This window comes from Numida meleagris, chromosome 18 (assembly GCF_002078875.1).
Source record: "Numida meleagris isolate 19003 breed g44 Domestic line chromosome 18, NumMel1.0, whole genome shotgun sequence".
NCBI classification, from domain to species: Eukaryota; Metazoa; Chordata; class Aves; order Galliformes; family Numididae; genus Numida; species Numida meleagris.
In genome coordinates, this window is record NC_034426.1 from 4,934,537 (window position 1) to 4,956,890 (window position 22,354).

The window sequence follows — 22,354 nt, forward strand, 5'->3', positions numbered from 1 at the left end:
AAGTACCCAACACCCAGAATCATTAGAAAATCCAGAACACAACTTTGCAAACAAATATATGTTTAATTGCATCTTATAGTTGACTTACAGCTGTTAAATATATTATTTTACTGTACAGTTTATCGTTCTTCCAGTTCCTTTAGCAGCTCATCAAAATGAGTAATGTACCATTTAGCTTTCTCCTTTACTTGCTTTCTGATTACGTTTCCTCCAAATCCAATGAAGCAGTCCTTTAAAAGACAAAGGATGGCAAATACGTTATTGCAGCCCTGTGTGAGGTATGGAGCATTTCAGCAATTAAATTTCTTTTTAAGACTGTATTTTAAAATTACAGTGTTCTTCCCCACCTCTTCACGTATTTTACCTGGCACGTATTTTGTTAACACTTAATTTCATGCCACTTTGGTTATTAGAGTTTTGTTCCAACGACAAAGGTGTGCCTCAATACCTTGTAACTTCAGGATTGTTCTGATCTGAGATTTGTACTGAAAATCTGATGTGGCTGTGATGCAGCATAGAGCCTCACTATTCAAGAATGAGTTAACAGCTGAACGTGCATGCGGCATCTCGCAGTTATCCCTATTCTGTTTATCTTAACTCTGTTTACCTCATTTGATAGATACCAAAAGTAAACGTTAACCATGATTTCAATCATTAACCACGAACAGTCATCATTTCTAGATTTTAGAAAACGAACTGCAGTGAAAATAACGTTCAAAATTTCCACTGCTGCTTTTTTGCATTCGGGTGGAAAATATTAAATAAATAATAAGCAGCTTTGATCACGCACATACTTAATGCTAAGGGACCTGCTGCCATAAGTCACATCAGCAGTAGTCCTTACAGTTTGTTCCTGTGAGCTAGGATATCTGCCCTGACATTGGCAGCTCAGGGGCACTGGGTTGTTTTTTTTTTTTTTAGAGAAAGGTGCTGGAGATGAGACAGAATTAGCATCTCTCGTCTCTGAAATGACCACTTATAAAAGCTGTTTTTCTATTTATTTTTATTCCATCCTGGAGATAGGGCTATCTTCAAAGGTGTCATCACTTTACAGTGAGATGAAACCTGTTGCTAGGCTGGTATCAAGTAAATTGTGCTCGAGATCTATGTCAGATCTTCATGCTTAGCATCGTTTATTAGTGTCCAGAAGTGGAATCTTGATGGTGATAGAACCTTTGTTTGGGGCCCTGTGTGGAGGCAAACACTCTGGCAGCATAGATGGGAAAGGAAGACATAGTATCAGTTTGATTTGCAGCAGGTTGCTAAGCTTTATACAGTTCTACCGGACCAAGCCAGCAGCCTGGCTTAGAGAGTGGCACACTTACTGAGTTTCAGATGAGAGAAACCAACCACTGCATGATGCAGCTTTTCTAGAGGAAACTGCCTATACAGATCCCTGAAGTGTTGAAGATCTGTCCTGCAGTCCTACAGGGAATTTAAACTGCACTTTTTTCTTTTTTCTTTTTTTTTTCTCTCCCAGAGCATTTCTAAAAGGAAATTCAGAATTCCAGTTCTTTAAGACTTACAGCAGGAGGACAGGCTTCCATGTCTGTAGCTCCATCTCCAATCATAACTACTTTCTTAAAGTGGAACTGTTCTTTCAGATGAGTGATAACCTTTCCTTTCCCTCCTGATTCAGCTGTTGGTTGTGTTTCATCAAATCCTGCATATTCTCCTAGAACAGGGTAGAAGGATGAGTGAGAAAAGTAGCATGTTTTCATGTAAATGCAGAAAGATAAATGTTTGTGGTGTTTTCTTGAGAATGCTGCTAATTACATGCTGTCCTGCAAGCTTTACAGTCTCAGCATCCTGAAGAAGTAATTAGAAGGTAAGCATAAAAATTAGTATTTTACCTAAGGCTTCAGTGAGGCTATAAGCAGAAATGCTAGGACGAAACCCTGTATGGTAGTGTGTCAGATCCACTGCCAGTCACTCCGATCCAGTCATTCTAAGCATTTGAAAAGCAGCATCCAGTATGATGTATAAACAGTGTAGAAAACACTAGGTAAGAACCAACCTCACTAACCACAGTTCTGCTTGATTGCACTAGCTTAAAGTCCAGAGCAGCTGTACTAAAGTTAAGTTTGTTGGTCACCATACATACCTCAAAGTCACTGAAAGTGAAGTTTGCCTCTGAAAGCAGGTAAGTGTAATAAGCTCTTTAAACTTGAAAGAGTGAGAGAAAATGAAATTCCGCTGTCAGCAACTGTAATGCTTTCTAACTTTGGCACGAGTTGCAATTTAAAAGTAACTACAGCTCTATTTCTTGTATCTGAGAAATGACTTAAACTTGTGTTTTTGGGGGAAGTCTTGTAGTTTTCCTACTTGGAGACAGACTTGGTCTTGAAGCTGGCTGGATTGGTAACAAGGCGATTTAGGCTGGACAATATCTGTAGCCCAATAGCTGACAGTTTGAACACAAAAAATCGACACTAATTAACAGAGAAAATAGCTGTTAGGGGAATCTCACCATTGAAGTAAAACTTCAGCCTGTTTGCAAAAACATTTGCCGTTGGAATGTTCAGCTGCAAGGCCACATGCTCCACGATGCTCTGAAACCCCCCAGAGACCAGGAAGACCTGTACCCCTCGTTGATGAAGCCTGTTCACCAGCTCCCTGGGAAGAAAGAACGTCACCAAGCGTGAGTGCCAGGCAGCATCTAGGTGTGTAAAGGGATACCAAGAAAGCCAAAACATATGTTTTTCTAAACAAGGCTATCCATATCTTTTGTTAATCCACTTTACGTAGGGTGTGTGCTGCTTTCCAGTTCCATCCTAATCTGCTCCTAGAAATTTTTCCATCTTTTCTTTGCAAGTTTGTGCTGGAGAAGAGCTGAGCAAAACCATCTTGTCTAGAGGCAAACAGGTATTTAGTTGCTCAGAAACAAGCACTCCCTAGAAATGTTTCCTTTACACTTTCATATTGTTCACATTCATTGCCCTGAGCAAATGAGACCAGATCCAGTACACATTGTTTTCTGAAGCTAATTATAAAACTAGCAAGAAAAAAAAAATCTTTGGTGCTGAAAAAGGGAAAACAATGTAGAGCAGATAAAACCACTGCACAAAAATGCAGAAATGGGCTAAAAAGTGTGCAGAGTGCAAACACTGTCTCACTGAGAATTGCTTACCCAAACATTCTGTGTAATAGAAGGCGCCAGAAAAGGAATTAAAGAACGAGAAGTTTTCAGACCCAGTTAAAGTCAGTGGGACTTGAGGGCAGTTAAATGTTCCACAAAAGCTGGCTCTAGAGGCAGGAAGAGCAGCATACAGTGATCTAAGCAGTAGTGCTAAGCAGTAGAAGTGATAGTAACAGGAGAAATGTTAAGCCTGCGCTTCGCTGTTCAGTATTTTAAGAGACTACACAGAGAAGGAGGAAGAAAGGGAAGGAGTGAAAAGGAAAATCATGTGATCCTAAACACAATGTTCTCTTTGTGGTTACCTCTAGCCTTGCCTTCTACAGAAGAAGCTGAGTATGTGCTTCATTTTAAGGAGAAAATACAAGCACAATGTTGTCTTGAAACTACTGTATGTGCTAAAAATAACTTAGATTTACAGCTACGGCCAGAATTCATAGTAAAGAAATTATTTTGAGTTGTGTGAAACAATCTGAAAAGGAAGAAAAACCTTTCCAGTTGAACTAGTTAATGTTTATTCTAAACCCAAAGGTGAATGTAAGTATGTATTATATATATATATATAGTGATATTTAAGTATGTATTGACCCTTCATGATTTTTTAATCATTAAGGCCTCACTAATGTCACAGAATTTTGTTGATATATGCTATGTGCTTTTAGAATACTTACTCCTTAGATTATTTCAGTTTTTTCTTACCGTATTCCTGGTGTTAGCTGAGGTGGATTGTCAGATATTAGTTTTTGCACTTGTTCATAGGAGGGTCGTATGAGTCCTAGTCGTGCTGTTAAAGCTGCTTTGAATGTCACAGTGCCACCCATAGCTCTGCGGGTCCTGAATTGAGATCCAAACAGAACACATCAGTGACACTTAACAAGCTGAGGCTTCTCCCAAGAACTGTCAGTTTAACAGCAGTGTCAGTTAAGAGCCCATCGGTTCTGGTTATACCATGTTACCGGTGTTCTAGAGGACAAGACTGGTACACTGAAAAGGCTGGTAGTAATTGCTGGTGGAAGGGCTCCACAGATTGGACTCTTGTGAGAACCAGTGATGCAAAGGAAACTGATTCTGGCTGTGAGTGCAATGTGAACCACTGGAAATGCTGCCCCTAAACTGCAGGCCAACTGATGTCTCTGAAATTAACAGGACTTTTGCTGCAAGTTTCAGTAGGAACATCAGCCTCAAAGAGGTGAAGAGAGTTGTCCCCTCTTCTCCATCTCATAGTGAGGTTGTGCTAGTGCTTAGCCGAGTTTAACAATGAGGCCTTGTGTTAGTACGTCAAAGAAATTTTCTTCAGAAAATGTATTTCAGTATAGTCTTGTTGAATGGCTTCACAATTTAAAAAATATACAGTTATTTCATTATGCTCAACCTCATCCATGCTCACTTTTTACTACTGTTCATGTGAAATAAACAGCAAATATACGTACATCTCTGCGACAGCATCTCCAACTCCGCAGAACTTCGCAAGCTCATCGATGCCCTCTTCCCTGATGACCGTACTGTCCACATCAAAGCACACTGCATCAGCGTTGCGGAAGATTTCTTTCATCTCCAAAAGAGACGCCATCCTTTTAGGAACCTTCTTACTGTAAGAAGATAAGATACATTCTTTCTGTGAGTCACAGTACAGCACTCTGTCTTGAGCCATTGGAGCGGCTGATCTGGTCGTGGCGAGAAGGGTCGAGCACAGCCTCCGAGCCAGCTTTTATCAAAGTGTGAGCAGTGGTGGAGGTCTGGCTCGGCTGCTGATTTGCTCTCTGCTGTTGCTGCCTACTGATGTTCAATTTACGTTATAGGTGGACTGTGGAGCTGTGGACAGCTGCCGATTTGTTCTTGGCAGGTTCAGCCCATCGATGTTCATAACGGGTTCAAGGTTGTAATACTTGGCATTTGCTGAACCATCAGACTGCCAACTACTGTGCATGACTCAAAATTCTCTTGTCTTGCCTCAGCTACTCAAATGGATCTTGATTTCTCATCAGATCCCATGTGCTGTATCAAATTAGTTGCCCCTTAAACATATCAGTGAGTAGTAGACCCTAAATCATGAAGATTTCAGTCCTTTTCTATGTCTAGGTTAATACAACATGGTGATATCTTAAGGGGTTGAGTGAAGTTCCAGAGCCCACAACCACATCTTTTTCCATAACAATACCCAACAAAAGTTTATTTTTTACCTTTTTACGTCTGTTCACTTGAAGATGTTGAGCACTTCTGCAGATGAGAAGCTCATGATGTTAATCAGGATTTTCTTACACAACCCTACCAATCTTGTGCTTTACACTTTCATAAGGGATTGCTGAGTGGACCTCACTATTTACCAATCTGTACATTTAGACACAACTTCAGCTTTGTACCTGTCCCATTTCTCGATTTTTGTTGAAGCTCAGTTTGGTTCTCTCTTCTAATCTCCTACCTGGGTGGCAGATTCTTTCTTTTTCTGGGTTAGAGGAGAAATACCTTTAAACAGCATGTCATACTGATTTATTCTTGCTCAACCTACTTTATTTTCCTCCTATATATCATGTGAGATTTCATGGTGAGAGCTCTTACACACACGTTTCCACAAAACTTTTTCCCTTTTTGTCAGACTTCATCCTTTGCACACAAAAGATATCCAGTGAAGATGGAGGACTGCTTGATATATTTCTTTCTGTGGAAGAGTCTGGGAGCTGAATGGTACTGAAGTAGCTCACTGTCAGACAGGAGTCATCTAGGGATCACAAATGGTAAGCATCAGTGCTGTTTCCTGAGGTGACTTCTGTGTGCTTACTGAGAGGTCACAGCTCAATAGTTAATGGTCAAGGGAGCAAATAGAAGCCTTTGCTTTTATTCCCACTAGGCCTGGTCGTAGATTATGGTCTTTTTCCTGCCATAAGGCAGAAGCGGTTGTCCAAGTGCTTTAGGGTGTTCAGATTAAAAGCTGCTGTTCAAGACTGCACTATTATTGCTGGGTGAACTCCTAAAGACTTTGTTTTTATTAAGTTCTTAGGTGCACAAATCAACTTTACAACAGTTCAGCTTAACTAAGGACTGATGGATTAACTCCTGTTTAGAAACTTGGGCTCAAACTGAGCTAACTGCTCAGTCCCTCATTGAAAGGTAAAAGAAAAGTCTGTATAATTGAAGCAAGCAAACCTAAGGAGTGAAAACTGTTGTGTAGAGCTAAGAACCATATTTGTAAGTTAATCTCTGTTTACCAGGTAGATATCAGTGTTAAATATGAAAAAACAAGAAATAAAAGACAGCAAGTCCTGTGACAGATTAAAAGCACAGCCATGAAACAGGACTACTTGAAAGGGTCTTCTAGCTATTCTTGAGTTTTGTGGTCTGAACGTGACTCTAACAACCAAATTGGGTTCACAGCTTTTGCACAAGCCTGCCGAAGTGAGACTGTAGCTTCCCTCCTGCTCCGTTGTCTTGCAGGTATGAGTGAGATTTGGAGAGCAGATACCACTCAGCCCATAGTTTGACAGCTCTCTGTTCTTGGTGCATTGGAGCTGCTCCCTGCACAGGCATACTGTAAAACTGATCTAGCCTCAAAAGCATCATTCTCTAAAGAATTATTTGCTGCATTTATAGCACAGTGCATATAAGAAATACTACTATGTGCCATCAACATGATGTAAGAGAAAGCAATCTCTTCAGTGACACGTGTTCCCTTGGACAGAGACTGGTTCTGAGGTAATACCTGGCAGCAGGTGGACACGTGAAACATGAATTTGAAGTTTACATTGCATTAGCCTTGGCTTGACATTGACTCCATGGCACTGTTTTGTACTTTCAGTGGAAGATTTTGATTTCCTGAGCTGGAGGGCTTTGACTTAAGTGCAGGGCTTGGCAGCCATTTGCATCTACTTGCGCACCAACATTTTTTAAATAGCATGTCATTATTTTTTTTTTCCAGCTTACTAGAAATTATGAATAATTTAGCCATGGGTTTGGTGCCAATTTTCAGGATTTGCTCTACTGGACAAACTTGTTGCATCATTGTCGTGTGACATTTGCGTCATATTATTCCAACACTGGTTCCTTATTATGCAAAGCAGTCACATTGCCTCATGCTAACCGAAGGCTGCACTGCAACATTACCACGTTATGATGCAATATCGCTGTGTGGTGACAGCACTGTTATGTGATTCCTTGGTGAGAACTTGAAATATATTTTTGGATACATCTTCCCAATTTTTATCTGATAAAAATGTTACAGTTAGACACGCTGGGAGGAGGAAGGAGGAGACATGAACTCTTCCTTCTCCCTGCTACCCCCATTTCTCGTACTTCCTTCTCCACTGAATATTCCTTACAGTGATGAAAACACTGCTGTGAGCTTCACTTTGATGGATACGTACACAAAGCTGTGGCTGGAATTAACTCTGTCTTCTCTTTGTTCTGCACAATAACTCTTTCAAAAGAGTTTCAGGCCATGGTTTATAATGCCTAAAAATGACAAATTGTAAGGGGAGAATTGCATTTTGAAATGCAGAGCAGTCGTTCCTGATCTCCCTTGGTGTGTGACTTGCCAAAATCTTTCCACGTTCTGCTGAAGCTAGGCACTGAGTCCTGGAAAATGCAGACTCATTTGTGGCAAATGTATCATCGCACAAGCTGGAGACCTTGTGATGAACTGTAAAATAGGGAAGTTCATACTGGATCAAAGAGGAGAACCTTTTGGGAAGTTTCAGCTATTGCAGGGAGTCTTGCTCATGAGAAAAACAAATATTAGGAGTTAAAGGTTGTTAGCTTGGAGTGAAATAAAATTCTTCTGCTTTGGTCGGCAAAGCTCCAGGGCTGACCATCAACTCCAGAGGTTAGCAAATGCCACTCCAAACAGTAGCATGCTAATTTCAGTGACTTGTGAAATTTTTTCCCAGGCCTAAACGTAAATGAGAGCATAAGGCAAGGCTATTTGTGATTGAGCAACAGGCCACAGAAATAAGAGAAATACAGGTGGAAGAGGGTCTGCTCCTTTCTTTGTTTCCAGAATTTTCACTAGGCCATCCTACCATGGTATTGACCAGGCAACTGCCTACAATTCACCTCCAGGTAATCTTGCAAGGGAAATATGGACAGACACAGTAGCTCATGTGGCCATGGAAGTGGTCATGGCATGGCTCCAAGCCTGTAGGTGTTCAAGTGTTTGGTTAACACTTAGATATATGGTTTAACTCCTATGTTGCCCTGTGTGAACTCAGGAGTTGGGCTCAGTGATCCAATGAAGCTGCAACGCGGGAGGCTGGGGTTGGTTATCAGGAAGAGGTTCTTCACTGAGAGGCAGTCAGGCTCTGGAGCAGGCTCCCAGGGCAGTGTTTGCAGCACTGAGCCACTGGAGCTCAAGAAGAGTCTGAACAACGCTCTCAGTCATACGGTCTGATTTCTGGGTGGTCCTGTGTGGAGCCAGGAGTTGGACACGATGATCCTTATGGGTCCCTTCCAACTCAAGATACTCTGTGATTCTTATCTACAGGTAGGTGTCATCTGGAAACATGAGGAAAGAGAACTGAAGTTCTGCAAAACTTTTCTGTGGGCAAATCTCTAATGGATTTAGTAAAGGAATAACGGTTTTTAATTCCAAAGCATTATGGGCCTCTGTGGTTGGCAGATTCAGTTACTCTGAAACACAGACCACCTGATTGCTTAGATGCATCAATGCTTTTATGAGATGATATGAAAAAAGAAATTCTCACAACTAATTATTATGAGTTCTGTTTCCATATGAATAAAGTTGGGTAGAAAATCTCTGATCATTCAGCCATCATATTTCAAATAGGAAATCTATTTCTATCCTATTATTTCCATGCTAGAAAAGTATCCAAGCAGCAAACATTTCAGCAGGTCTGATAATAAAACGTAGTGGGGAAAAGATGAAGAAAATTGGAAAGCGGCAAAGCAACGGACAAAGAAAAGACTAGAAAAGGCCTAAGAAAAGAGTGACAAATGGGAAGAGGTAGGGTGAAAGTTGAGGTGCAAATGGACAAAAAGGAAATCACAAGGGAAAATGGAGTTCCAGTGGGATCTCCTTGCCTCCAGACTTCATTAGACCACTTGGAAAAAAACTGGCATTTCCACAAGAAATAGGATCTCTTTCGTAACAGAGAGGGTGGAGTCACAGAAGCAGGCCTAACAATTATGTAAGAACACATGTTAAAGGAAAACAACTGTAATCTCTGTTTGCTGACCGGTCAAAGAAGGGCATATGCCACACTGTGAAAAGCTGAAACATCTGCAGTATCTGCTAGCTGTAGTGGAAAAGGAACGTGCAGTGGCACTCAGAACTCTGTGTGTCCTGTGGCAGCTGTATTTTGATGAGAATTTGACAAGATCTCAAAATATCAATGTCTCCACTTGTTAGCTTTGTCTAACTTTGTTAGACAGAATTGCTGTCACACTGCCACTTTGTATTCTATCCACACTTACTGCTGTGAAAAAAAATGAAGATTAAGTAAATCTTGATGAAGTACTGCCTAAAATATCTTTTTAAACAAATCATTCAGGAATATCCTTGGTGTGCAAGCAGTCTCTGGTGTTCGTGATTCTGATTCACTTTATTTAACAGTGTGAGCATGAGCACTTTACTGAAAGCTACGGATGCACAAGAAGACCAAACTTGTTCTCACTTTGCCCAGAGTTATTTTCCTGGCACCAGTGAAGTTAGTTCCACTGGTTTGGATTAGAACAAAGTCACTGCGAGATACTCACATGATGCTCACTGGAACAGGTTGCCCAGGGAGGTCGTGGATGCCCCGTCCCTGGAGGCATTCGAGGCCAGGCTGGATGTGGCAATGGGCAGCCTGATCTAGTGCTTGGTGACCCTGCCCACAGCAGGGGGGTTGAATCTAGGTGATCATTATGGTCCTTTTCAACCCAGGCCATTCTATGATATGATTCTATGATATGATATGTTCTCAAGCAGAGTAGTGTTGCACTGAACATGCAGTGAGATTGCAACCACATAAAACTGTTCCTGTTGCATTGATGGGAAAAGGCTGCTTAGAGTATGAGAGTCAGAGAAATTTGTTCTTGAATTTTTTTTCTTAGGACCTTTCCCATCACAGGTGTGATTCTGTTAAGGAGAAAATCCACAGGAGAGTTTCTATGGTAGTATTTTAAACAAAGTTGTTAGTCCTTCATTGTTGCTAGTCCTATGTCTGTAAAATGGGATTAGAATGGTAATACAGCTTTGTTATGTTGAGGTTTAATTCTCAGTATTAGCAAGGTATTCTGAAAGCTTTAGAAGAGAGATTATATATTGAAACAGATAAACTATAATTAAGCAAATTGTTGCTATGTATTCCAGCAAGTACTACTCTTTAAAAGTTCAACCCATCTGTAGTTTTCAACGTGAGAATAGAAAAATTCAGTCCTTAAACTCACAGAGGCTGCTTCTAACTTCCTGGTTTTCTGTTCAGATTTTAAAGGTAGTAACAGAAACCTGTATGCAGGTCAAGAGATGGACTGTTAGCAGCTATATGCTGATATCTGTACAGCAATGCCTAACAACAAATTTATTTAAGCACATTTTAAAAGGTAGTTGAAAAGTTGAAGAGGGAACCTGGTGGATGTTGATCGACATCTCCCAGCACTCCAATCTCCTCTTGCCTTTCCTGCCAAAATGATGATGCTTCCCCCCTGCATGATTGCATCATTCATTCATGCTGCTGCTATAAAGCAGGCACCACACCGCTTCTGCACCTTGCTGGGCAGCACAAAGCCCCAGCATTAAGAGATACAGTTCATTGACTATGCAAGAAAAATATGTAAGTGTTATGGAACTGAATAAACCAAATGCCAACCCCTTCCAAATTGAGAGAAGAAAATGTTCCCAGTGACTTACAGTATGGTACTGGCCGTGGCTGCTGCTGCTGCTGCAAACCTCTTGGCTGCACAAGAAAAGAGCGGATCAGCTGAGACCTTCAGTCACATAAATGCAACGGCACGGGCTGATCTGGAAGAAAGCCGCATTTTGTAAATCACTCTTTATAATCTGCTGAGTAAGCCAGCCTGGATGTTTTTTTTAAATGGTTGCACACATGTAACCAGAGAAGTCCAGCTGTTCGCTGACAGGCGTAGGGAAGAGAGGTGTAACCTTGCCTGCGTTGGGGGAGGAGCCGCTCGGGTCCAGTGCAGGGCGCTCCCAGCATGGGTAGGCATGGCTTGGCAGGGAGCAGGCAGCACACAACATGATGGGGAGCTCACTCGCTGCCAGCCTGTGCACAAAGAGCGAGGCAGGTCTGAGCAAACACACCTACCTCCGCAGAGAGCGCTGGCACGGGAGGGCAAGGGATGAGAGCTGAGGAGGGGCTCTGCCAAGCAGCAGTCAGGAGTTTCTCTTGGCGTGAATTCAGAGGCGAGGGATGTCGTTTTCTTTCACTGCAGATGAAAGATTTTGCGCATTAAAGTTGCAATATTGCATTTAAAGCTGTTAATCAACAGAGTGTGCATTATTATACCAGAAAAATCTAAAGTCAAAATTCATCATGAATTTTGAAGGCAAAATTAAATCTGCTTTATAGCAAGGCTCTGTTTTGTTTACCCAGATAAAATGTCGTCAAAAGCAACGGAAAAACTGCAGAACCTGCGTGTGCTGGTGTTTTGGCATCCTACAGAAGAGCTTTCCACAAGCATGGCTGTGGGCACTAGTTAGCAAACAGGAGGCTGCCAACCCAGAAGTACGAAGCCAGTCACTTGTTTCAAGGTCAAGAAAGCCAGACTGCTGATTTAGCTGCTTCTGTTTGTTTGTGATAGGAGTCTTATGACTGCTACCCATCTGGAAAGATTGTTCTGCACCGCTGGATACACCGGTCACTTTCTATGCATGATCACTTTTGCAGTTCTGGCAGTATTGCTCCTCAGTCTTAGGAGCATGAACTAAATCAATACCCTTCTGTGCTCCTCTGCCCATGCCTTCCTTTATGTTTTTTTCAAATGTTCTTAGTACTTGTATGAGCACTTGTCAATGTAAGCATCTATTAGTAAATTCCTATATCAGGACACGCTGGTACCAAGCGCCTTTGCTGAAAACTGGTGATGTGGTTTGCTGCTTTGTTTGGTCCTTGATGTTAGTTTTACTGTGGCAGGACAGTATGTTTTAAAACAGATTCAGAAATCCTTTCTGTGAATAAGGTTAAATAAAAACAGATCTTGATAAGGATGAAAGAACACTGCTTTTGCTTTCTGCCAAGATAAGCAGTGCGTTATTTCACTTGTGAGAATTGCTATTGGATATTTCATGATGGATATTCCCTCTTCTTGGCTTAATTTAGCATAATTGTTGTGTTTAATTCATTTAAATATCATGTTACTGATTCTAAACTGGCGTAATTTGTTGCAACTCTAGTGATTCCAAAGGACAATTCAAGCCTTGTAGGCCTCTGCCCTGCATTTTTGCTATGCATTAAAAGCAAGTAAGTAGAACAGTTCAACAACTACAACTAAAAGACTGAAAAGCAAATAAAAGCTTGTAGTGATGTCTGAAAAATGCAGCAAAGTAGGCGTTTGCTGTGAAAATGCTAATGAGAAATGTTACTATACTGTAACATAAACTACCCTCAGACATGTGGTCCAGGAAAGAACTACAGAGAGATCTGCCTGGATGCATGGAGAGGATGCTCAGGAGTTAAAAGCATGGGTCACATGGATGCGTGGCTTCAATACAAATGCAGCACCTAACTCTTGTATATGATCACAAAACCTCTCAATTTGTACAAAACGTGGAGACCGTGCACCTGAACTGCCAGTAGCCAGCCCTGTACATTGCAGGCATTTAGGATTCCTGCTTTTCCACAGGTCACAGAACAGCAGCAGGGAAAAGGCAAAAATACAATGTGCCTGCTGCTCTGCCTATGGGTTTGACAAGGCTGCCCTCTACTGAGAACAGCTTGGTGAAAGGATTGAGGGAACGAAAAAATCACAAACCAGAGAAGCAAGAATAGCAAAATATTTGTGCGTGAAGTGTGTGCCCTAGAAACTGGGGCAGAGCTGGGAATTCAGGTGTTCTCACTGGGCACTGAGGCTAGGCACCCTAAATATCAGCACTGCAGCCTCTCAGGGCTGGGTGGTTTTGTTTTTGCTTTCAGCAGGCTGGTAGCATCCCAGCAAAAGTGAAGAATAAACATTAACAGGAGAATTCCAGAGCCCAGTTATGAAATACCAAGTGTAATTTCCTGCATTTTGCAATGTTCAATGTTTGTTTTTAATGATTACTGCAGCAGGAAAAAAAAAAAAAAAAAAAACAGCCCCCATACTAAAGAATCAGCATTAAAATATTTCACAAGAGGTGCACCCTGTTCCAGAGCCCAGTTATGAAATACCAAGTGTAATTTCCTGCATTTTGCAATGTTCAATGTTTGTTTTTAATGATTACTGCAGCAGGAAAAGAAAAAAAAAAAAAAACAGCCCCCATACTAAAGAATCAGCATTAAAATATTTCACAAGAGGTGCACCCTGCTCCACCAACCAAAAAATCTCCAGACTTGTGGTATATGATGCTCAAACATCAACTCTATCTAAAACATGTAAAAATCAGAAACCCAAGCATACTAGCAGCTGTCCCCTCCAGACCTGCCAGTCGGAATTATGGGCCATGCACTGCGCTTTGCCCAGAAACCTCAGATCCTCACCCAAAACAGCAGAGCAGGTTACCAGCAGGTGCCATACCCTACTGCCAGCATCACCAGGGCTGGTGAATCTGCCCTTACACTTGACCCCTCACTCACTGAGCATTTCAGTCCAGCTCCCCCAAAAGTGTACAAAGTGGGTACAAAATCATACCCAACAATTAGAGTTTACTACTTGTAGCTTGGAGTTTACTACCTTAGCTTAGTGTTCACTACTGGAAGTGGCATGGAAACACCAGTGGGCCGTTGCATTGCTCAGTGTCAGTGCAGTGGTTTACAGAACCTCTGCATCCAGAGCTGCCAACTGTGGGAAGGTGTGGAGGGATTTATTCTGCGCTATCCTTTTTTGGGGGGAGGACAAGCACTTTCCTTACAAAATGAACTAAGGAGTGTGTTGTGTCAGGCCTGGTATTGCCAACTGCCCCAGGTGCAGCAGGCAGGTGTGTGGGGGCATAGGGCTGGATGGGGCAATGCGATGCAATCCGTGATGCGTGTAAGGGGCTCTGGCAGCAGCTCTCAAGTACAAGAATACATCTTCTGCCTGTCGGGAGCTCGAAGCCGTTACGATGTGTATGTCGTGCAACCTCAAGGACTGGCCCTGAAAGCCAAATGATTCCAGCACTCCATCAAGATGCCTTAACTTTAATGTTAGTTTTTACTTCCACAGGTCTCAGCACTGCTTGGGGAGAGCTCTTCCCCCATATTAAAGACTTGCTGAGCGTTCAGAGCCTCGGAAGGTGTGTGGGGCTGCAAGGGCCATGGTGCTGGGCTGAGGGAGCCGCTGCCTTCTGTTAGGTAAGATGAGTTCTGATTAACCTCAGTTCTGGATTTTGACCAAGAACCACTTCGATTATTAATCCGTCCTGCTTAACAATTAATTCTATCAACCTAAGGTTAAATTGGTAGGTTTAATTATTGATTCTCACGGTTCTGAGAACCTGGCTAGGATATCTGTCACATGAGAGGCGGTGGAGTCACCACAAGCGTTCCAGAACCGTGGAGTTGTGGCACTGAGGGCCACAGTCAGTGGGCATGGTGGGGTGGGCTGGGGTTGGACTTAGGGATCTGAAAGGTCTTTTCCAACCCGAATGATTCCATGTTTCTATGAGTGAGTGGGATGATAATGACCGAGGAACCCTGCCCGTTCAAAAGCCTCGTTTATACATTCATCGCCTGCCTGTAAAAGGGAAAGCCAAGCCCTGATGCCAGCTCCCCGCAGCCCCCCACGAGGGCGCACCTCCCAACCGCCGCTTCCCGGCAGCGCCTCAGCGAGAGGGCGGGAGCTTCCGGACAGAGCGACAGACCGCTCAGCCAATGGCGCCGCGGTTTGGTAACCTGCCGACCAATGGGAGCGCGCGCCCTCCGGAGTGTTCTAGAAGGGGCGGGCGGGGAGGCGCGACTCGCTTCGTTCCCGCCCCACCCCGGCCCGGCCTAGCGCGGAGCTGCAGCAATGGCGGTGAAGGCCCTCAACCCCAAGGCCGAGGTGGCTCGCGCCCAGGCCGCCCTGGCGGTGAACATCAGCGCGGCCCGCGGGCTGCAGGACGTGCTGCGGACCAACCTGGGCCCTAAGGGCACCATGAAAATGTGAGGAACCCCCGCGCGGCTCCCTCCGAGGGTGGGCCGGGCCTTCCCGCCATGCGCCTCAGCGCGCGGGCGGCCGTTGGGGCCTGAGGGGAGAGCGGGGCCCGCGCGGCGGGGAACAGAGGCGGAGGGTGGGGGCGGGACGCGCGGTGGTGGGGGACAGGGAAGGCCGTTTGGGGACCTACTCACCAGCCTCGTGCCGCCCGCAGGCTGGTGTCTGGGGCCGGAGACATCAAGCTGACCAAAGATGGCAACGTGCTGCTGCAGGAAATGGTGAGTTGCGGGTGGAAGGAGGGGGGGGCGGGGGGGAGCGCGGAGTCTGCTCGTGGATGTCCCTGTGAGGGGCTGTGGGGATGCGGGCCGGGCCCTCTCACTGCCCTCGAGCTGCCTTTGTGTGGCGTGTAGCACCGTGTGTATGTGGTGGGGGGGGTTGGGGCTGAATTAGCTGCTCCTTGGGGAGCCTGTTCCGTGCCCACCATCCTGTGGTGAGGAACCTTCTCCTGATGCTCACCCCGACCCTCTCTTGGTGCAGCTCCCTGCCGTTTTCTGAGGCCTTATCGCTGTCTGGGTCCCCAGGAGAAAAAAAGACCGTGATATACAGATCAGCTCAAGAAATTTACTGTCAAAGTCTAAGTTTCTTTTGTTGTTAACTGGGATTATGTGTTGAAACCAGCCAGTCTGACAGGAATCATTGAAAGCATTATCTATTCATTAAAAATCTTGTTTAGCTGATTTCAGATTACTTGCTGCCTGTACCAGTGCAATAAGGCTTACTGTTTCTTATTTTTGTTTAGCAAATACAACATCCCACAGCCTCCTTGATAGCAAAAGTAGCAACAGCACAGGATGACATCACTGGAGATGGTACCACCTCAAACGTCTTAATCATTGGAGAACTGCTGAAGCAGGCAGATCTCTATATTTCTGAGGTATGTATGCAGCATTTATTTTGTAGATGTACAGGTAAAAAAGCTTCCCTGGAGTCTGTTCAGCTTTAGTTTTGTGTTGTGTGATGGATACTCAAAAACATGAAAATGAGTGACATCTTGGTTAAAATGAGTGTGTCACAGAACTTATGAAATGGAAAAAAGCTAAAGAGGGCCCAAGGCTTGTTCTGCTTATTTGGGATACTATAGCTTTTAAGAATGTTGTGCCTGATTCATGCCATTATATCTGGGTATTTTGTTTGAATGAAAACGTTTCTGATTTGCATGTTGACAAGGCAATGCTCTGTGATAATAAATGTTTTGATAGTATAAGTTGCAGAATAGGCATTCATATTGCACAGTGAACACCCAAGTGTGCTTCATAGTTCCCTTGGTTTTAATTCTGTGCTAGAATAACCTGTGCTTTTCCTCTGCATTGGAAGGATTGGCATTCCTTTTATATGTATTCAGAAGGACAGTACATTATCTTATCCCTGTAGCATGTGTGTTCTCTGTTTTGACATCATACAGTAACAAAACCACAGGTTCCACTTACAGGGAAAACACCATTTTATCTTACTGTTGTCTAATAATTTCCCTTCTTTTCTTGCATTAGGGCTTGCACCCTAGAATAGTGGCAGAAGGATTTGAGATCGCAAAGGAAAAGGCTCTTGAAGTCTTGGAGCAGGTCAAAGTAACCAAGGAAATGGACAGGGAGACCCTTATAGATGTTGCCAGAACATCCCTTCGTACTAAAGTTCATACCGAACTTGCTGACATCTTAACAGAGGCAAGTGCTCATGCATTCGTATCCCCTTTTTGTGTGTGCTCCAGGTTTTAAGCTGCTGGGATTATTCTTTTGGCAAAGAGTGGATAGAAAGATGTGAGCTTGCACTTCAGAGTCTGATGGCCCTTTTGGGGATTTCCCCCCTCCTCTATTTCAGGCTGTAGTAGATTCTGTTTTGGCAGTCAGAAAACCTGGTGAACCTATTGACCTGCACATGGTAGAGATTATGGAGATGAAGCATAAATCAGAAACTGACACAACGTAAGTAATGGGTATCCTCAGGCTTCAATTTAATGGTATCCTGATTCTGGAGTTGCGTGGGTTGGTTTTTTATCTTTTTGTTTTGTTTTGTTTTTGTTTGTTTTTGTTTTTGTTTTGTTTTTTTGTTTTTTTTTTTTTTGTTTTTTTCAAAGAAAGGCAGAACGACAAAGTTCAGCCATGAGTGATCTGGGCAGCAGCAATTTCCCAGTCACTGAACTTCCTGACAGTATTTTTGTAAAGCAAAGAGTAACGCTGGCTCAGGTTTTTGCTTTGCTGTGGGTGGAAACAGTTGTTTGCTTTATAACTTTGTCTGTTGTTAGTGGTAGTGCCTGTGACTTGAATATGGTTAATCTGTTTTAAGATTTTGTGTGTATGGACAGTAGCATTCAGTACCTGAAAGCTGGGTTGTAGCTGTCTCGTTGGGTACTCTGCCTGCTCTTATTTCACAGTGGCATGGACGAATTCTGCGCTAGCTTTCTACAGTAGCTATTGCAGTCAGACACTATGCCAGAATAAATTCCCTTTTTACACTCTAATTGGCATGCTTTTTATATGTGAATGGGCATGCCCTTGCAAGAGGGATATATGATCATTCTTTGCTTCTAACACAAGTTCACAGACAATTCATGCTAGACTGATTACGCTGTCAGTTATCTCAACCAGTGTGTACTTGCATGAAGTGCTTATCTCCTCTCTGACTATCCTGACACACAAAATGCTCGTTAATCTTTCAGGCTGATTAGGGGGCTGGTTTTGGATCATGGTGCTCGCCATCCTGATATGAAGAAAAGAGTGGAAGATGCCTATATTCTTACTTGCAACGTATCTTTAGAATATGAGAAGACGTAAGTACGCAGCATCAGTGCAAGTATATTTTGTTCTTCAACTTCTTTAAGGTGTGCTTAAACAAATACCAGAAGGGCCACAGAGGTGCTCTTTTAGAGCATGGCAGATAGCATAGAAAGTGGAGTGGAAAAGATGGTGCTTCCTCTGCTTCCATTTTCTGGAAGAAGGAAGTTAGTGACTGAGATAAAGTCTGTGTATTAATTTTTAGGATGTTACTGAAAGGATTATTTTTTCTTTTAACAGTTTATTTCTGCAATGCAGAGAACAGCTAATTTCTTTACTAATATATTTTTTTTCTCTTCAGAGAGGTGAGCGCTGGATTCTTCTACAAAAGTGCTGAAGAGAGGGAGAAACTAGTAAAAGCAGAAAGGAAGTTCATTGAAGACAGAGTGAACAAAATCATAGAGTTAAAAAGAAGAGTCTGTGGGGATTCAGACAAAGGATTTATTGTGATTAACCAGAAGGTGAGATGAAGGGTGTAACTAAATAGGAAAAAAAGACAGAATTGTTGGCTTTCTTGGTGAGCTTGGTGCTGCTTGACTCAGTACGGTGCCTTGGGCACAAGTAACTAAATTGAGGTTGATGAACTTTTGAATATACACATGCAATTCCTTCCTAAGATTTTTCTTTGAGTTCGGAGGAAGAACTTACTCATCAGTGTCAAGCTGAGGGAGGGTTGGTTGGTTTGTTTTCTTATCTTGATATAGTCCCTTTCTTTGTTTCTAGGGAATTGACCCATTTTCCTTGGACGCACTTGCAAAAGAAGGGATTGTTGCTTTGCGCAGAGCTAAAAGGAGGAACATGGAAAGGTAAGCTTCTAGGGAGAGAAAGGGTGAATAGCTTGCTCTTCCAGACTCACACAGCGAGTTAGATCTGGCTTGAATCAGCTTCTAAAGGCTATCAGCAAAAAGTCAACTTCGGTCTGAGTGTGCTTGAGTAACTGTATTTTATACAAACCGTGAAATAGGCAGTCCAGTGCAGGGAGTGACAGGAGTTCAAGCTGTTTGCTCCAAGTGTAGACACCACTTCTAGAGGCTTAATTCTATGAGCTTTTTTTTTTTTTTTAATGAAGAGCTTTCTCACAAAAAGAAAAAACTATTGCCAGCCTAGGAACTGTAGTATTTTGCATGCTGAAATACTGTTGCTTGTGTTACTGGCTTCGGATTTTACTTAATATAAAACAACTGCTAAGCAGCAAATGAACTGTTTCAGACTGACCCTTGCATGTGGTGGTACTGCTATGAACTCTGTGGAGGATCTCACCCCTGACTGTCTGGGACATGCAGGTCTTGTCTATGAGTACACACTGGTAAGTACAGCCAAGCTTCTAGTTGGGGTCAAGCAATACCACAAGTATTTAACTTGGCTTCAGGTTTTCTTTAGTATTGATGTGACTGTGCACGGTGTTTTCTTGCATTACAGCTCTTAAAATACGCAGTATGAATAAATGCTGATGGGATTTTAAACTCTGGTGTCCACATCTATGTGAATATTTACCTAGATAATTGCTCTTGTCACATTGCTTATTCCTACTGATAGTTCCATATTACACTTTATAACATATAATAAAATGGAAGTAATATTCTGCTACGTTCTTTCTACTAGACTTTGCTTCTCATCGCTTCTTGGGGTGTTACTGAGAACTGAATCTGAAAGCGTCAGTTCAGGGGTTTTTTTTGTGTATATTTGCTTAAAATATGTGACATGAGTACCTAATATTGTTTGTAGGGGGAAGAGAAGTACACCTTCATCGAGAAATGTGACAACCCTCGCTCTGTTACCCTGCTGATCAGGGGACCCAATAAGCATACACTGACACAAATCAAGGATGCAGTAAGAGATGGTCTGCGTGCTGTTAAAAATGCTATTGAGGATGGTAAGTTTCAGCAACAACTCTCCTCAAAATTGATGATTTTGTACAAGTTAGCTCTTTAGATTGGAGTAAGTTCTTACTGTGAAGTCTCCATATTCCTGCTTTGCCTTGTAGGATGTGTGATTCCAGGGGCAGGTGCACTGGAAGTGGCAGTAGCCAATGCTCTTGTTAAGCATAAACCTAATGTAAAAGGAAGAGCCCAGCTTGGAGTTCAAGCTTTTGCTGATGCTCTCCTCATCATTCCTAAGGTATGGTAAAGGGACTCTAAAGCATGCAAAGATCCTTTGCGTGTTCTGCAGGAGCTGAAGTAATTGTATTAACATGAAGTAATGTTTTTGTTTTCTCCAAGGTTCTTGCTCAGAACTCTGGTTACGATCCCCAGGAAACACTAGTGAAGGTTCAGGCAGAACACACAGAGTCTGGGCAGCTCACCGGAGTTGACTTGAACACTGGTAAGAGCTTTCTACACTCATGGGATCTAGTGAAATCAGCTTGGCACTGAATACTGAGCAGCAAAATAATACTTCTGAGTGATAGGCTTGGCCTCCTAGAAACACTCCTGTCATGGCTCAGCTCTGTGGAGCATCAGATTGCTCGTAATGCTGAAAGCTCTGCCTTGCTCCATGAAAGGCTGTGCAGAATGCCTTGGCAGGTGTGCAGCTACTTGTAATATCTAAATGCACTGACACAGACTAACGCTTTGTACACAGCAAGTAATTTCTGATGTTAAACAGCAGGATGTCTTGCCTTGAATGGTGTAAACTGGTTGTTTAAAGATTGCTGTGCCTCTTTCCTAGGTGAGCCAATGGTAGCTGCAGCAGCTGGAATCTGGGACAATTACAATGTCAAAAAGCAACTACTTCATTCATGGTAAGTGCTGCCGTGTTTTCACTTTAAATAGTAATGGGTGTTTGGTTGACAAAATTGATGCAGTAATGTGGGTGGAATCAAAGAATTTCTATTACAGGAAGTTGTCTTGCAGGGTAGGAATAAAGCTGAGTTGTGTTTGTGTCAAAACAGAGGTTCTAACTATTCATTTAATATTTCCAGCACGGTGATTGCTAGCAACATTCTCTTGGTGGATGAAATCATGCGAGCTGGAATGTCATCTCTTAAAGGCTGAATTGGATCTGCTGCTGCTGATGGTGGTCAGCTCCGGTAGTGCCCATGGGAATGTCTTCAAGAAGTCCACCTGAAAGTGCTTCTTTTAGCCATGGTGGATTTTCCCAGCAACAGAAGTCACTGCTGTAACTTGCAGCACCTCTTTGGTAAACGCGGCCACTCAGAAGATGAGCAACTATTGAAATCTTCGGTTCTAAAAAATCAGTTATTTATTTTTAATTTCTCTGAAGTGTACAACTGAAGTTGCTGTCCTTTTTACCCAATAAACTGTTATGTTCTGTGCCTTCTGTGTCAGTTATTGAAAACTTTACGTTCTGTGGACCGATGTCTTGAATTTGTTGAGCACATTGAGAGCAGTGCTGGGCTTAGGCTTTGATTTGTGTTTCTGGCTGCTGGCTCTGTCTGTTGGTCTTTGTGATTGATTCCAGTGCTTGGGGTATTGAGCAGCATGAAAATCCTGCTCAGGACGCTACTTATGGAGTGTTAGGGTTTGTGTGGAATTAGTGCAAAATATCATGCAGCTGGATTATGCCAGTAATTTGTTTTCTCCTTACAATTAACTAGAAAGCTTTAATGTGCATCCAGGAAGATTTGAAGTGTATTGCATGTTGTCCTCTTCGTTGTAGGTGGTAGCTTCCTAATGCTTTCTGCTGCAAGTAGGGGCTGCTGGCACTACAGGAGATCAGACAAAAGCCTAGCAAGCAGGTAGCTGAATGTGCACCATGAGCAGGCTACTGCAGTCCTAAGTGATTTTTGTCTAATCCTCATCTTGCTTGTTTGAAGTTCTCCAGTATGAGGAAGGTGAAAGCTGAGTTACAAGGGGACGGATGCAGGATGGACACAAGTGCTGAAATCCCTGCAGCACTTTGCTGCTGTGGAGCAACATTAGCAGAGCTGGGTGTCCAGGTCCTGTGGTGCTAATGGGTGCCCTGCACCGAGCTGCTGTCCTGGCTGCGGGGGGGGGAGCAGTCAGAGCTGCTGCCCTGAAGCTGGGGCTGGGAATGGGAATGATTCCCAGGGTAGATGCCCTGCAGTCCTGGAGCAGGGCTGAAGGCGGTGGTTTGCTTCCTCTAAGTACTCTGTGAGCTTTATTTTATGTCAGGGCTGGCTGACTGGAACGAGCAACCTTTTTAAATCTTGAGATGTGCACGTGAAATGCATCTATCTGGTGGTGTGATTTTCTCAGTAGCCCGGGAAGTAGGA

General features: G+C 43.1%; 2 protein-coding genes and 1 long non-coding RNA gene across 6 annotated transcripts; 2 read left to right on the plus strand and 1 right to left on the minus strand.

Moving 5' to 3' along the window:
* On the minus strand, positions 44–15,612 carry PSPH (phosphoserine phosphatase). 4 transcript variants are annotated; one of them, XM_021415988.1, is made up of 8 exons: positions 15,526–15,612; positions 11,389–11,509; positions 10,974–11,084; positions 4,567–4,725; positions 3,836–3,970; positions 2,471–2,616; positions 1,527–1,675; positions 44–230 (listed from the first exon to the last, which is right to left on the minus strand). In XM_021415988.1, the coding sequence occupies exons 4-8, from the start codon at positions 4,704–4,706 to the stop codon at positions 120–122; spliced, it is 681 nt and encodes a 226-aa protein (XP_021271663.1). In that variant the 5' UTR covers positions 4,707–4,725; positions 10,974–11,084; positions 11,389–11,509; positions 15,526–15,612; the 3' UTR covers positions 44–119. The 4 variants fall into 4 exon arrangements, with proteins under 4 accessions (XP_021271663.1, XP_021271665.1, XP_021271666.1 ...); XM_021415990.1 differs by lacking the exon at positions 15,526–15,612 and adding an exon at positions 14,993–15,080; XM_021415991.1 differs by lacking the exons at positions 11,389–11,509; positions 15,526–15,612 and adding an exon at positions 11,170–11,188.
* LOC110407847 lies at positions 4,792–12,451 on the plus strand. Its single transcript, XR_002444055.1, has 2 exons — positions 4,792–5,868; positions 11,677–12,451. It is a non-coding gene; the product is annotated as an uncharacterized LOC110407847 (long non-coding RNA).
* CCT6A (chaperonin containing TCP1 subunit 6A) lies at positions 15,148–21,434 on the plus strand. The gene is made up of 14 exons (XM_021415983.1): positions 15,148–15,339; positions 15,546–15,609; positions 16,131–16,265; positions 16,879–17,052; positions 17,207–17,310; positions 18,045–18,155; positions 18,461–18,620; positions 18,883–18,965; positions 19,369–19,465; positions 19,885–20,032; positions 20,144–20,277; positions 20,379–20,481; positions 20,827–20,899; positions 21,080–21,434. Exons 1-14 carry the CDS (start codon positions 15,206–15,208, stop codon positions 21,150–21,152), a joined length of 1,593 nt encoding a protein of 530 aa, XP_021271658.1. The 5' UTR covers positions 15,148–15,205; the 3' UTR covers positions 21,153–21,434.